A 15617-nucleotide genomic window follows, 5' to 3' on the forward strand; every position below is an offset into this window, starting at 1 on the left:
CATAGACTAGTGAAGAACCAAGGCAACAGTTATTGAATGCAGAGTCTCTCCCATCTCAACTGCTGAAGATTGTAACTCCTTCAGAGTAGTCATAACAATGTCTAGGTGGCCTCTCTCACTAGTCTTCTTCCTGCACAAAGATTTACACATGTGCCATATTCCTTCCATTTCTCGATGGTGATTTTAACTGACCATGGGACATTCAGTGCCTTGGAAATTGTTTGTGTACATAACCTCTTCTCTGGGTTGCTTGGGGTGTTCTTTTGTCCTCATGGTGTAATGGTGACCAGGACCTGCCAGACATTGGCTATAGACACTATAAAGGTGAATGGTAGCAAGATGCAATATTTATTAGAGAAATGTTACCTTTATGGAAAAAGGAAATATTTCAGTGTCAGAAATACTTTAAAATTTAGGGTGCAAATTTCAGATGTCTTTGTCACACACGGCATTGCAATATAACAGGAAGGCATTTTTGTGAAAAGAGTCACATAAGGACAAAGACTCCCACGACAAGGTGCAGGCACACATGTGACATGCTAGCTTCTGTTCCAGGAAATACATAACATTTTGTGATCCATATTATATGCTCAAATTGGTTTTTACCCAGAAACAGAAAATCACCCCTGCCTTGAAATAACAATGCATCTCTATTTTTTCATTTGTAGTTTCAACCTTGTGCATGTGCTTTAAAGCGTTTTTTTTTTTTTTTTTTTTTTTTTTTTTGCTCAAGGATGCTCTGTCAGGATTCGTGTCAGCTTGATGAGAAGTGATTGAGATGATCGAACCCTTGACCTTGTGCATTCTCTCCCTGCTGCCTGACACTCACTGAGAATCATTCACTGTAAGGAGCTTGTGTCTCCAGCTGCGGATCCACCTGTGTAACCTCACAGACACTAACTGGTCATGGCAAAGCTGTCACTTCCTCAGTAATCTTCTGCATCTCTTCGTGAGCTTCTGAGTGTGCTGTGTATTTACTGTCAGTGTCTCTGAATATACTTCACAGTGCTCTCCAACGCTGCCAGTACTAGAGGCCTACTCTTAAACTTACAAGCAATAAGAATACTCTCTAGAATATTCAAATGATGCTTCAGGCACACGCTAACGCGGCAAGCCCCCAGAAAATATTGTGTCCACACCCGGTACTTTTACAGAACATTGCTTAATAGCTAGGCATGCTTTGTATTTCCCCTTTTGAAGGAAATATCACCAAGAAACATGAAAACAATGAAAATAAATCTCTGCAAGTACTGAATGCAATGGCTTTGTATTAAAAATGAGCACTGCCCCATTAAAGCACCAGCTGTGGACACATGCCCTACAATTAACACCACAAAACTAGCTTAATTTTGAGGAAGCTACATGCTAAGATTTATTTACATTTGCATTACAACCAGTTTATTTCTGCTTTCCACCTCTGTTTGATTCATAAGGTTTTTTTCTAAATCTTGAGTTTATCTTGTTAAAGGTCAGTGTACCAACTGAATTATGAGGCAGCTACTCTGGTTAATTTAAGGTACAGTAGGTTCCTAAACAAACAGATGGGTTAGCCATGCTTTGCAAGCTACTGCAAGCAAACCCTAGGCTACTTTTAATGAAATCAAAGGCTAAACCAAAAATGTTTCTAACTTATCTACAGCAATACCACCAAACCAGCTAATTGTTTTTAGCTGTTCTCTGATGTGTTTAGCTGTATTTGACATTATAGTCACTATTGTTTGGTTATATATAGGTTATTGCCTTGCAGTTAGACAGAAATAGGACAAATTATCTCTTTACAGGTCAACTTTATTTTTCTTTAATGGGTTAGCAGTTTTAAGCTAGCCATATGAAGTGAGCTAAGCTACCAGTTAGCCTTCTATGCGTTAAATGACACCTTGCTACACTGAAACTACCCATAAACGTAGCAAGCTAACTTACAGTCCCACCACAAAACTAATAATTTATGATCACCATGGTTCACCTTACTTTTATTAATCTCTTAAAAATTGAACCTCATAGGTTTAACTTTCTTTTGTCTTGATATCTTTCCCCCACTCTAAGGAAATGTAGCGGGAAAGGGTGAATTTTAGCTTGTGTGGTGACTTTACTGAGTGATCACTTATGAAGTTAGGTAGACCAATCTTAAGCGTGTTTCATTCAAAGAAAAAAGTTAGAGAAACTACAACTATCTTAGAGAAATTCAATTAAAAGGAAATAGTATGCTAATGCTCACAGTTGTAGTGCTGCTATTAGCGCTGTTGCTTAAAGGCACAGTGTGTAAAATTGGGACTATCAACATCTAACAGTCAGTTCTGGAGTGTGATGCTCATTTCTCTAGTGATAACTGTGGGAACCAGTGAAGTTTAAAAATCAATACATGCTTAACTGTTATTTGGTTCCTTCTATGGTGCCATAGAAACAGGCAAAATGCAAAAATCCAAGATGGCAGCGTCCTTGAAGGGGACCCTCCCTATGTATGAATAAAAGGCTTATTCTGAGTTAATTTAAAACATAAATTTAAAAAATGTGTTATCAGATGTCAACACTAATTTAGATCAATCTACTTATAAATGTTATCTTTCATTTTAACCAAGCTTGTTTTGCTAAATGCTAATAGGCTAAATATTACACACTGCACCTTTAAAGCACTGCAGTCAAGCACAGGAGGTGAGCCTAGCTTATTTATAAGCCAGTTTGAAGTCTTTTTGGCAGCACACTTTTAAGAACAGACCTCACCTCAAGAGAAAAGTATCCAAGTTACTTAAAAAATATTTCAAAATAAGTGCTAACTGCTTTTAGTGCCTCTGGCATAACAGAGTCTAGCTCATTTATAAGACTCAATCCGCATACTTCTGTACCAAATACTGAACATTTTGAGTGCATAAGTTCGCAAGGTGTAGTCACACTGAGAACACACACTCTAATGCAGTACTAGCTTACTCAAACCCATCCTAGAACTGAGTATGGAAAAATGGACACGTTGCACTCCCAATGAATGCCATCCTGGTGATGTAATGGATAATGTAGTATTAGCAAGGTAGCGTGCTAGCAGATATTAGCATCTGCTTGCTAGCTAACATGTTACTAGCAATGGCAGCAGATTTCAATCAAGACAAAACATTAAAGGCAAAAAATGTTCATTTTATAAAATAAAAGTTGCATGAATGTGACAGTGAGTGAAAATAGCCATCAAATTTCAAATATAATCGCCTAACATCCGTTTAGAGCTTGCTTCTGAAAAAGGTAGAAGAAAAAACGGGTGGATAAATAGTCGTCACTTCCTGTCAGTACAAAATGGCAGTGCGCAGTTTGGGGACTATATTAACCCAGACAGCAAGCAGTTATCGAAACTCTATTGAACCAATGTTATTTTTTCAACATTAAGTCGTTGAATCAACATTGAAATATGATGTTGATTCTATATCATGTTGCACCATTTTTTAATATTGAAACAACATTGAAATTCTGAACATAGAACAACAGAATTTCAATGGTATTTCAATTATCGGGAATATTGAAACAATGTTGCCAAGACAGCAAGCAGTTATTGAAACTCTATTGAACCAACGTTATTTTTTCAACATTAAGTCATTGAATCAACATTGAAATATGATGTTGATTCTACATCATGTTGCACCATTTTTTAATATTGAAACAACATTGAAATTCTGAACATAGAACAACAGAATTTCAATGGTATTTCAATTATCAGGAATATTGAAACAACGTGGACATTTCTACTCAACTATAAATCAAGGTGTTTTCAATTCAATTGCAACTGTAATAAGCTGAATATCCAGGCCTAAAAACCCTGCTTTATCTAAAGCCATGGTGTGAAAAAGTGATGAAAACCTTTTAGGGTTGGCAAAAAAAATGACCACACCTGATGACTTTAAAGTACATATAAACAAATTTTTATTAGAATATAACAGCATTTGATAACACATTTACATTTACATTTACATTTAATAACACATTTACATTTAATAACACATTTACATTTACATCTAATAACACATTTACCAGTGCAGGCGTCCAGCTCCCCCTGCCCTGTCCGGTGCATAGCGGAGCCACTTCTGAACTGCCTGGGAAAACATGAATTGGGTCACCATCGCAGGCCCTCCCTGCAGTACAAGAGCATCTAAATAGAAAATACAAACAAAGTGCAAAGTTATGCTTAGTTTATACTTCCGTGAATCAAATTTTTTTTTAAAAAAGGAGGGGGCAGGAGCAGGAAACCTAGAGTGAAAATGTGACTTGTTGCAGGAAAAAAGGGACATTTTGTGCATTTTTCCCTTTTTGCTGCTAAAATTGTAGAAAATAAGAGGTCAGTACAAGTGCTTTGGTTGTAAAAATAATATATATATATATATATATATATATATATATATATATATATATATATATATATAACACAACAAACTAATTAGATTACACTATTTACAACTGATTTTACATCTGCATGCAATCTACAGTCCGTGTGTATTGTGCCAGTCATTGTAACAGTCCTTTTAGGCCACAAAACACAGTGGGATGTACATGGCGCATTTACGTCATGTAATCTAATCCATGCCCCTACATGTGATACGTCGTAGGAAAGGTCAGTCTATTGGCTAAACGACTAGTCAGTCAAAAAGGAGCTGGTTCACATTGGCTGAAAGTTTGGAGGGCAGGAGTCCGGGCTGGTCTTTTCTGAACTGCGGTCGCTGGTTGGACATTAGAGCCTGTGGTTTGGATATACAAATTCCGATTGGCTCAAATGAGGTGTCAATCAAACGGTCAGACCCCAGCGGCCATTTTGAGGAGAGATGTAAACAATCGGGGGGAGGAATATGCAGATATAACGAAAAAGGAGGAGGAAATTTACAGAGTGGATGTCTTTTTGTAAATGCAACTATACTTAGTCATGATTTATGGCCTTTTCTTATGAGTTTTGGACAAGATGCTGAGTGTCATTGGATTTATGGATATCTTAGGAAGATTTTGAGACTATTTTTGTGGGAATATTCTGATGCAGTGGAACAGGACAGGGCTTCAAAGGTGAGTAATTCCATTTATTTTACTCCGTCTTTTTTGCTGCAGGTCTGACGGACTGTGTTTGCTGTTATGGTTGTATCTGAGATTGGGTTATATGGCTGAAAACATGAGATTCTTAGCCTTCAAACAGAGGATCACACTTGTGATATGCTACTGCTGTCACTGCTTCTCTGTAAAGATGGTGTTATGCAAATTATGTCGTCAACGGCCCGAATACGGGCCGGTGGATGTTAACTGTAGAAACACTGGTCATTACGCTGTGCCAGCGGTTTTTGCTACTGCATTCAAAAAGGCAGAACGTAGAGTGGTTAGCTGGAACGTCTAGACAAGACCGTACAATGCTGGGCAAAAGGAGATTTTTACTTTCCAAAAACAGATGAGCGGTGAGTAACGGAGATTTTTCTTTTTCTCAAGGCAGCGCCGCCTGCTTGTTATAACTGTTGTTATCTGTTCATCATTATTTGATGTGTGTGAATGCGAGAGTTAGCGCTGCTCATTTGCAATAGGCTACTAGAGCAGGGTTAGCTAACCGGCACGGACCCTCTACAAACTACACAGATTTTTTTGGTTGGTTTCAGATTTTATTTTGAAACGGAACGTCCAAAGAATAAAGGATTCACGGATGTGTTACCACCTTGGCCTTTGCATATCATCAAGCAAGAATACCAGATTTTTGAACAATAGATAACAGATTGTGTGCTTACCTGGGTGCTTCGCTTGAGGATGAGAGATAAATGGATGAGTCCGCCTCAAGATGATCTCCCGGTCAACCATACATCATCTAATTTTCGATCATATTTCCCGGGCAACTTGCAGTTTCCCGGTCAACTATAAATCGATGGCTTTTCAATAACATGCAGTTTCGCTGTCAATCATTTTTCAACTATTTATCAACATTAGTGTCATCGCCAGGTCAACCAGAAATAGATGCTTAATCAACCACAATAGCCGATCAGGTACCATCAACAATTCAATGATGATTCAATGTTTATTTATCATTGAGAAATCGATATCAACCATTCTGACAGTTCAGATGAAATATCAACATTTATTCAATGTCGTCTTGCTGTCTGGGAACCCACTGTGTTTAAGTGAACTGCATTTAAGGGTTCTGTATTATAACTAACAGAAGTATGCAATTTGAGGAAAAACTGTCAGTAAAAGCTCAGAAATGTATCATTACATTTCAGTCTATTTGAATAATGTACATGATGCCGGTATACTGTAATCAACTTTTGTCTTATTTTACCAAGTAAAGCACAATATTTCTTGTAATGTTGATTATTCCCAACGTTATTGACTTTAAGGATCAGCTACTGTTAGTTTCTTTAAAACTCATACCTGTCTATAACAGAAAGTGATGCCAGTTCTCCATGAGTGATGAGAAATGATTGCACTGAGATCAAGACAGCTTTGACTGTAATGAACGATAATGTAATCCCCAGTCTGTATTTATGAGGACAGCTCAACTGGCTTAAAAGGTGAATCAGCTAATCAGCAGTTTGGACTGCCACTATCCGTTTTTGTAATCTTGTATTCTCTGCCATACATCACAGCTCTTCAGCTCAGTAGAGCTCCAGTCCTGGTGTAAAGGTCAGTAGCTCCAGGCTGTCCGTCTGTCTGCCTGCATCTCCCTCTTTTTCTCCGCTCCTTGAATGCCTAAATAAGAAAGGTTAGTAGACTCAGCTGCTCTTTCTTGAAAGGTCATGTTGGAGAGCAGACACAGAGCATCCAGGATGGTCTTATCTGTATTATTTGTGTGGTAGTTAGCTCTGGCAACAGGTACTGTATGTCTGAAGGCGCCTTATGAATATCTCTACTGTCCACACTGGCTTTTATTTAGATATTTTCAAGTAATAGCTACATGAGAAATATTGGATTCAGCAAATTATGTTTGCAGGCAAAGGTCCCAGTAATTGTGGGGAAGCTTTGCAACCAGCGTTGATTATTAGCTGGTGTATTCACTGTTGGAGGGAGGCTGTTGAGTGGTCCCATTAAAACTTAAGATTCAGCTCATCTAGGGAGACAGCTGTGCAGAGTGGAGAGTGTGAGAATGAGCTCTGGTTTAGTGTCTCTAGAGGAAATAATGATTTGCTATTTGTTTAGAGGCAGCTGTAAACCACATCGCACCACCCCAAATGAATCAATTCTCTATAGTATAAGCCGTCTACGGTGACATATATATTATCCAATTCAGGGTAAATCAAGCACAGCTAATTTCATTATGTCATTACATCTTAATGGCATGCAGATGAGGGTGTTGTTGACCTGGCTTGGCCTTGGGTTGTCAGTCAAAGAAGAGGGCAATTAAGTGACCTGGCTCTCCATGAGATATAGAGCACAACTGAGCAAGAAAAGGAGGTAGGATCAAGATAAATTCAAAAGAACAGGGAACACAGAGAGAATATGAAAATGAGACAAAGAAAGTGGAAATGCCACCCTTGAGGGATCAACCCGAGGAGAAAATAAGACGGAACGAGAGAGAGAGAGGAATTGAGTAGGTTGGATGTGAACAGGAAAAGATGGAGCCAGAAAGTAGGAGTTGAAGTGAGGGAAGGATCCTAAATATAGACATGGAAATCAGAAGAGAGCAGCTGCCTCCTTCCCTCAAGAGATACATTAAAATCAGGTCTGGGTGGCCAGAGGGGAGAACAGGAGAACCTACTCCACCGGCCAATTAGGCGCACAGAGCTCTGCACTGTTCTAATAGAACCATCATTGTGGCCCCTTCGGCCCTCTTGGTCCCTCCGGACGTGTAGCAGCAGAAACTGACGCAGGGCTCAGGCTGAGGGATTCCCGTACTGTTGTAACTCTGTGTAGGCGCTAATACCGCTGGAGAGAAGAAGAAGAGAGACAGATCAAAAACTTTGATAGTTCTATTGCTTTGCTTCTGTACTAATAAGTACACTTTAAAACAAATGGATGCAAAATCCCAGGTGTGCAGAGTGGTGCAATAGACTGAGTGATGATCTGATTTCTCTCAGTTTCTTTTAACTTTATTGTACACATTCTGATTCCTAATTTGTGGGGAAAAATCTGGTCATCATCCGACATGGCACTTGATTTGTAAAGCAAAACTTCTATGATTATAAACGGATGAATTTTGAGTGTTTTTTTTTTTTTTGTTTGTTTTGGGTTTGTGAATAAATGACAAAGGCTTGTCATTTGTTTGGTTGTTTCATAAACAGTTTTATACTCAGAAAGAAATTGTCTTAATTAATTTGGGGAGAAAAAATCTTCATGGAGATTTTTTCTTTTTACATACATGTGATTAGTAACTTACAGCCGTTTTACTTAGTGTGGTCTATTTATTTATTTATTCATCTACTTTTACCAAGCCAGTTGACAAGTTTGCTTGTTTTCTGAGAGGAACATTTAGCTCCTGTTTCAAGCTGAGAAAAGGAAGGGAAGAGTGTCAATCTAAAACAAAAACAGCACCTCCAAACAAGCAAAAAATGTTTGTTTGTCTAAAGCTGCAACTAAGATTACATTGCTTGTTAGTGCCTCACTGTGTAGGCTACAGTTTTGGAATAGATAAGAGGAACAGACTTCAAAATGGGACATTTTTTTTCACAATTTATAATAGCTTTGGAGGAAAGAAATGCTAGTGTATTATAGGTCTGCCAAACAATAAACAGATAGCTCAGTGTGTTACCCCACTGACTTTGTTCTGGGAAATTGATGGTTCATATCCCAGCCAGTGCAAAATCAATATGCAGTTTGGTCCCTTGGGCGAGGTCCTTCACTCCTGGAACTCCTGTCTACCTTTCAGATGTATGTCCCTTTGCATGAAAGCATCTGCTAAATGACATTGTAACATTTTTGGTCATAATTATTCTCAGAATTTTAGTAGTTGATTGCAAAAAAATACATTATTTTCATCAGACATTAAAATTCCACTATTTTGCATTCTTAGCTGTTTTTGTGTTATTTTGGATTTTTCTACCATCTTAAACAAAATGTAATGACTTTCTGTTTGGATACAGACCTGCTTTCGTGGTAGATCAAAGACTTTTACATGAACTTAACCATGGAAAAATGAATTTGTTATGGATGGAATAGGAAATAAGGGAAAAGTAAAAAATTAAAAAGTATATGTTTGATAACACAGATGAGATGACATCTGACTTGTCCACTGAGCTGTCTGTGAGTTGTTGGTTTTTTTTTTTGTTGTTGTTGTTTTTTTTTTTTTTTTTTTTTTTTAATGAGACATTAAGGAGCAGTGTCGGACTTATTTTACATCACTGTAGCTGCAGGAAAACAACACAGTGGCCTAACCAAAGTATGCTGAAAGACACAATAAAGCATGAGATCAACAGCAATTAAAACAATTATTGTACTTAATTAATTGTGATTAGTGCAATTAATCTTTACAGCCCAGTGTATGAGTATCAAAATAATTGCGTATGGTATCATTTCATGTGATTTTTTTATCACATCATAATGTATCGCATTGGATTACAATGTATAATTTCTTATCATTCTGTATTGTATTGTATCATCTTGTGTCATGTTGTATAGTATCATGTTATATATCGTATTGTGTTGTAAATTGTCATGTTGTATCATGTCTCTTAATGTATCATTTTACATCATATCATGTCATATCATATTGTATTTATCGTATCGTGTTGTATTGTGTCCTGTTGTATTGTGTCCTGTTGTATTGTGTCCTGTTGTATTGTGTCCTGTTGTATTGTGTCATATAGGGATGCACGATATTGGATTTTTTGCCAGTATCCGATATGCCAATATTTACAGATTTATTTTAGCCAATACAGATACCAATATTTCAATGTGCTTTTCAGCAAAGAAAAGTTCATTCCTTTTTGACACTCTTTAATGAGACAAAATTTAGTTCTTAAAAAACTTTAAAGTTTAAAGATTACTACTATTACTTTAAAGTTTAAAGATAGAGGATAAATAAATGTATTATGATATGTATTAGTATCAGTACTATAAAAATAAAATTTATGTTATAACTACATATTGGTAACAGCATTGGTATCTCTATTATTATCAACCACTATCACAGTATCGCTATCATTATCAGTAGCTGTATCAGTATTGGTGTTAGTAACTGTATCAGTGTCAGTATTGGTATCTGTGTTGCATCAGTAGATTGGTATCAGTATACTATAGTTATCTTAATCATTTCTTTTGTCTGTATTTGTATCTGTATGTACATCAGTGTTCTGTGTGGCACCCATTCATTCATCTTAAACTGTGCTGAACCATGAATATCATATACTTTTGGTGTGCTTTAGCTGTTTAACTGCTTATTTTTATTTTTTATTTTTTTCAGTGGAACTCAAACAGGATTGCTTAGTGTTATCATGTAACACCAGGACTGGTAAAACATTTAAGAAGTACCCACACTTCCCCAGGGCCATGTTTAGCACTTTGTCCATGACACATTCAGTGTTTCCCCATTTGTCTAAGGCAGATCATTTAGAGAACAAACCAGCAGATTATATTTTCAGGGATGAGTTTAGAACTGACAACAAGTGAGCATTTCCCCAGAGTGTGTCACATCTACTGCAGTAATGAACTGAAATTATACACTCATATCGTCACTCTGTGTGGAACCCCACTCATCAAAATCATCATCACCACCATTTCATCCCTGCAGTCAACCGTCAACTTCTGTTTGCGGCCAGCATAAAAGAAGTCAAATGTTTAACAGGGTGGTTGCATGTCACCTGACTGTGTGAGCGAGAAAAATGTAAGTGATTTAAAGAGGGAAAGTAATAATGCAAAAGAGGGTGGGCACAGGAGGACAGTAAATCGTTGACAGATCATGCCTCATGCAAAACTTTCATGAATAAAACATATTCAAGCCTCCCGTAGCTGGGATCCATTTTTCCTCTGTTTGCCTCCTCTTTCCTTCTCTATCTCTTGCACGCATGATTAACCTCAGGAGGCCTTAATCAACACTGGAAATGACCCATGCTCCTTGACTTACCTCTCCTTCCCCTCCTTCACCTCATCCTCTCTCCTCTCAACACGTCCTTCACCGTGCCACCGTGAGTGATGGGGTTTGCCTCACCTGCTCACCCTGCAGACAAGCTGCCGTTTGAGCGTTTGTTTATCTTACCTGTGCAGTCATTAATGGTGTTTGGGGGAGGAAAAAGCACGAAATTGCCTACTGAATTTGATCAAATGCATTAGCATGAAGGTGTCAAACAAAATCAAGCATAATTCATAGACTTCTGAATATTTCTCTGTTTATATTTTTTTCCCTTGGTTTATGATCCCTTCCTGAGGGGGGATGCTGGTTTAAGACGGGAGGGTTAGCTGGGGATGAATAATCTTTCTTACCTAAGCCTTTATTCACAGAGTCTTTAAAACCTGTCCTCTGGGGATGGGGACAGCGATAGATTTATGGTTATTATTTACTTGCTTACAGCCTCCCTTTCACATAGACACTAAAGCAAGCACATGCACACAGATAGAGAAGTCTGAGCTGTCCAGGGTCCTGAAAACTGGCAGGCAGATACTGAAGACCTGTCCATGGTGCTGAAAACCAGCTCTGCTGGGCACTTCAAAATTATATAACTGTGTTATTTCTCCTCCTCTCTGCGGATGCAGGCATGACACACACATACATCTTCACATGCATGAGTCCATTGGGGATGTGTTTTAATTGGTCTTCTTCAGTGTAGCTGAGGTTTACTGTGGGCGAAATGCCCCCTGTGCTGTATTTGTTGGGGTCCAATTTAGCATGCAGTAATGACTGCAAATCCTTCCAGGACATTTGCTTTATAATTAAGATGTTACATTTTGTATAAGTCTGATTGTATTTCTGTCCTCTAGTGTGGCAAAAAGATAATTTTGCTCCTTTGAAGTGTGGTCAATTTTCTCTTCATAACCAGCTGCAGATTAAAAAGCATTTTAATAGCCATCCTTAATAGTTTTAGTTTTAAATGATCCTTTTTGCTGGATTTTAAATTCATCAAGTGGCTTCATTTAACGATCAAAAAGTGCCATCTGTTTCCCTCGCATTTTCTGCATTGTTTCCTTGCTGCCACCCTCATCTCCTCTAACGTTTCCCCCTGTGTGTCACGTTGCAGGCATCAGCGGTCAGTACCCCCTGGTCCAGAATATGACGGTGACAGAGGGCGGGACGGCGAACCTGACCTGCCGTGTGGAGTACAATGACAACACCTCCCTCCAGTGGTCAAACCCAGCACAGCAGACCCTGTTTTTTGGGGACAAGAAAGGTAAGACAGACAGAGAGCAGAAGCCACACAGCAGATGCCGTCGCACAAAGTATTCCCTGTTTTTAGGTTTGAGGCGGGTGAAGAAATGCACAAAAAAAAAAAAAAAAAAAATACAGAGACAGGAGGGGTTTGAGATTTATTTTCTAAATTGGGAGAGCAACCTGAAAGCTCCCTCCTTACTCCTGTGGGTTTGTCACTTGAATAAGCGGCTGTCTTTGTTGTGTCGGAGCATCTGTCCCACTTTTCATGTGTGTGTGTTTTTACAGCAGGTGCGTTCGCAGCACACAGAGAAATGCACAAACTTTAAGGCTTTAATTCTAGGATGGAAAGTATGTGGTTAGTACTATTTTATAATATGTGTCAAACCTGTAAAAACATCAAACATGGCAGACCCTCTGCAAAGTGAGCTCCTTGTAGAGGTGGAAAGATATTTGTCTTTTGACTTTTTGCCCAATTCAGAACGATTACAGTATTTAATCTTTCTTTTATTTATTTTTTGGGTTAGAGCCCCATATTAGCTTAGAGTCAGAATCAATTTTTTTCAGTTGTCTGTTTTTAAGTCTGAAAATGTCTCAAAATGATTTTTCATTATTTTTCTGAGGAGCAGGCTATATTCTTATTTAAAGCTGTTGTGAGGAATATTTGTTTTTGCTGATTTTGGTCACCCCCTGCCAGAGGCTTCTGGCTGCAGACCTCTATGGTGGGGCATTTTTGGCCCATCTGCTGCAGACCTCTACAATGGTATGATCTCCACCATGGGGCAGAAGGTGACATATTTACCCTTGCTGGCTGGGATTTTCCTTAGTTTGTGGTGTGTTATTTTTAATTTAGGTTCATATTGTAACCTCCTAACAAAGAATTGCACAATTTCAGTTCAACATTAAGTCTGTTCCATAACTTCACTCCCAAAACTGAAACACATCTGTATGTAATATTTTATCTCACTTTGCAAGTTTCAAACATAAGTAATCCCCTTAAATCATAATTTGACAAAATAAAAATTAAAAAAAGGCCAAAATTTCTCATGTTTTTAAAAATACAATATCCAGAAATGTTATGAATGGTTCTTTGAAAAAACTCCTCTGTAGATTTACAGTATCTAACTGTATCTACTATGCTGATAGATTATTTCTGCAGTTTGATTAGTGGATCTAAATTCGTTTTATATTAATTTCCCCAAATTTCAACCAGGTTGACATATGAGGCTTCTCAAAAGAACAGTACAGTATATAAATGCAGTTCTTATTCAGTAAATCCCTTTCTTTGTAAAAAGACTTCATTTCCATTTTACAAGTTCTACATAAGGCTCCCAAAAACAATGTATCATCTGTCATCACTCCAAAAACTTAGTTTCATAAACATTTTCAATTTCAATATTATTTAAATCCAGTATTATGTCAGTCAGACCTTTTCTACCAAACAATATAAATGTTGTTTTTCTTTCATTCAGTGATAGCTTATTCAAAGCAAGCCATTAATTTAACTTGATCAGTTCTATATCCTCTGTTTTAAAGAGTTCCTTGATGCTTCCTTTAGAACAAAATAAAGATGTGTCAGCAGCAAACAGTACAAATTTTAATGTATCAGTTACTGTTCAAATGTCAGTCAAATAAAGTATCAATAACAGTATTGAACCCTGAAAAAACCCACAGGTTTATGTGTTAAGATATGAGTCAGTACCATTAATTTTCATATGATGGAACCTATCATCTAAATAATTTCTCAACCAAAGTTTGCTACACCTCCTATGCCACGCTGTTTACATTCCTGCAGAAGTCAAAACAAACACAAGATGATGCACTTTCACTTTAATGGAATATTTATTATTTTGGGTTATTTTAAGTCCTTTTTTAAATGTAGGTCTTTTAAAGCACGTTATCATGACTTGGTTTTAATCAGCAATGTTTTTATAACATTTAAATGTTAGTTTTTATTATATTTTGTCTGAGTATGTCTTGAATTTAGCTCCTATACAACAAATTTACCTTTTTGGGTACCAGTAAAGAACTTTGAACTTTGACATAAAGAGTGACAGTTGTATCAGATTCTTTGCATAAGTTAATAAACACACCAGCTGTATGCGGCTTATTGTCTAGAGCCATTGCTATACTTTCTACATATTCAGTCACTGCCAGAGATGTTGAGCAATAACTCCTAGACCTGTAGTGATGCTCATTCAGGAAATCACATCTCCTTACAAATCACTTTTGAACCAATTTAGTTAATTGAGGCAGTAAAGAAATTGTTCTATTAATGAAATGTAAGATTTAGGTCCCTGTTTTCTTTATCAGTCAATATATTATACACTGAGAATCATTAATCAAGAACATGATGAAGGTAGCCTTTGCAGCATGCTGCAGTGACACAACATGATAAACAGCGATATAGAAATATTCATCTTTCATTCTCATGGTCCTGTTTGCTTTGGTTGCTCAAAGCAAAGAATCCCTTACACATACTGGATGTTATTATCCGTAGAGTGGACATACATTTACAAAAATGTTTGATATTCAGCTTTAATGTCTTCTAAATTATCATCAGAAAAAAACCTTACACACTTGCTTTGAAAGTCGAGCCCTCCACCTCCTGCTGTGCAAATAACCTTCATGCATGGTAATGCTGTGGTACTTGCCTAGTATTGCCTACAGCACATACAGAGCAGTATGGATTAAACTTCAGCTGTTAGAACACAAATCTGATCATATAAGCCGTAGGGAGTACAGCATTAAAGCAAACTAATTTGTGCTTTGATTAAAGAACAACTTTCATAGTAATTGGCCATAGACTTGACTTTGTTCTGTACTAAATCAGCTGTTTATTGGTGGTATTTTTGAGAGGTAACAGCTGAAATGGAGAAAACTAGGGTTAAGAGGCAGAAAGTCACATTTTTGAGAAAGTACAGCAAAATAAAAGATTGAATATGACAAATTATTCTTTGTTTACTGTTTTCAGTTTGCTCATTTTTTGGACATGTTCAATGCCAATAACAAAATATATATAATAATCTCCCCAGTGTTAACCCACAAGAACCCAGACCCATTTCTCCATAAATGAAAGCTGTTGGGAGCATAAGCCTGACTCAGTAGACCATTTAAATGAATAATATGAATGAATGAATATTTTATTTACACGTCTGGTCATTTACATGACCAATCCCACATTTGGTTATTCAGACACATTATCTAAAAACAATAAATGATCAATAAATAATCGGGGATCCACCCAGCACCAAAAAGCACAATACAACAAATGAGCTCAATCCACCTCCAAACTTAAAACTCTCCAGCAGGTTAGCTCCAAATAAGCATTCCTATGAACAGTCTGAAAAGTTTATCTGTTAAAAGTAACATTTCTTTTGCTTTCTCACGCTCTTAG

At 37.3% G+C, this 15617-nt stretch overlaps 1 protein-coding gene across 2 annotated transcripts in view; it reads left to right on the top strand.

Annotated features, from left to right (window-relative positions):
• The window catches only part of cadm2a (cell adhesion molecule 2a), a 393887-nt gene that overhangs the window by 277115 nt on the left and 101155 nt on the right, over window positions 1-15617 (top strand). For both annotated transcript variants that reach the window (XM_041800910.1, XM_041800909.1), the window contains exon 2: window positions 12093-12242. In XM_041800910.1, coding sequence (XP_041656844.1) covers window positions 12093-12242 — 150 coding nt within the window. The remainder of the gene's footprint in view (window positions 1-12092; window positions 12243-15617) is intronic.

This window comes from Cheilinus undulatus, linkage group 12, assembly GCF_018320785.1.
Source record: "Cheilinus undulatus linkage group 12, ASM1832078v1, whole genome shotgun sequence".
NCBI lineage: Eukaryota > Metazoa > Chordata > Actinopteri > Labriformes > Labridae > Cheilinus > Cheilinus undulatus.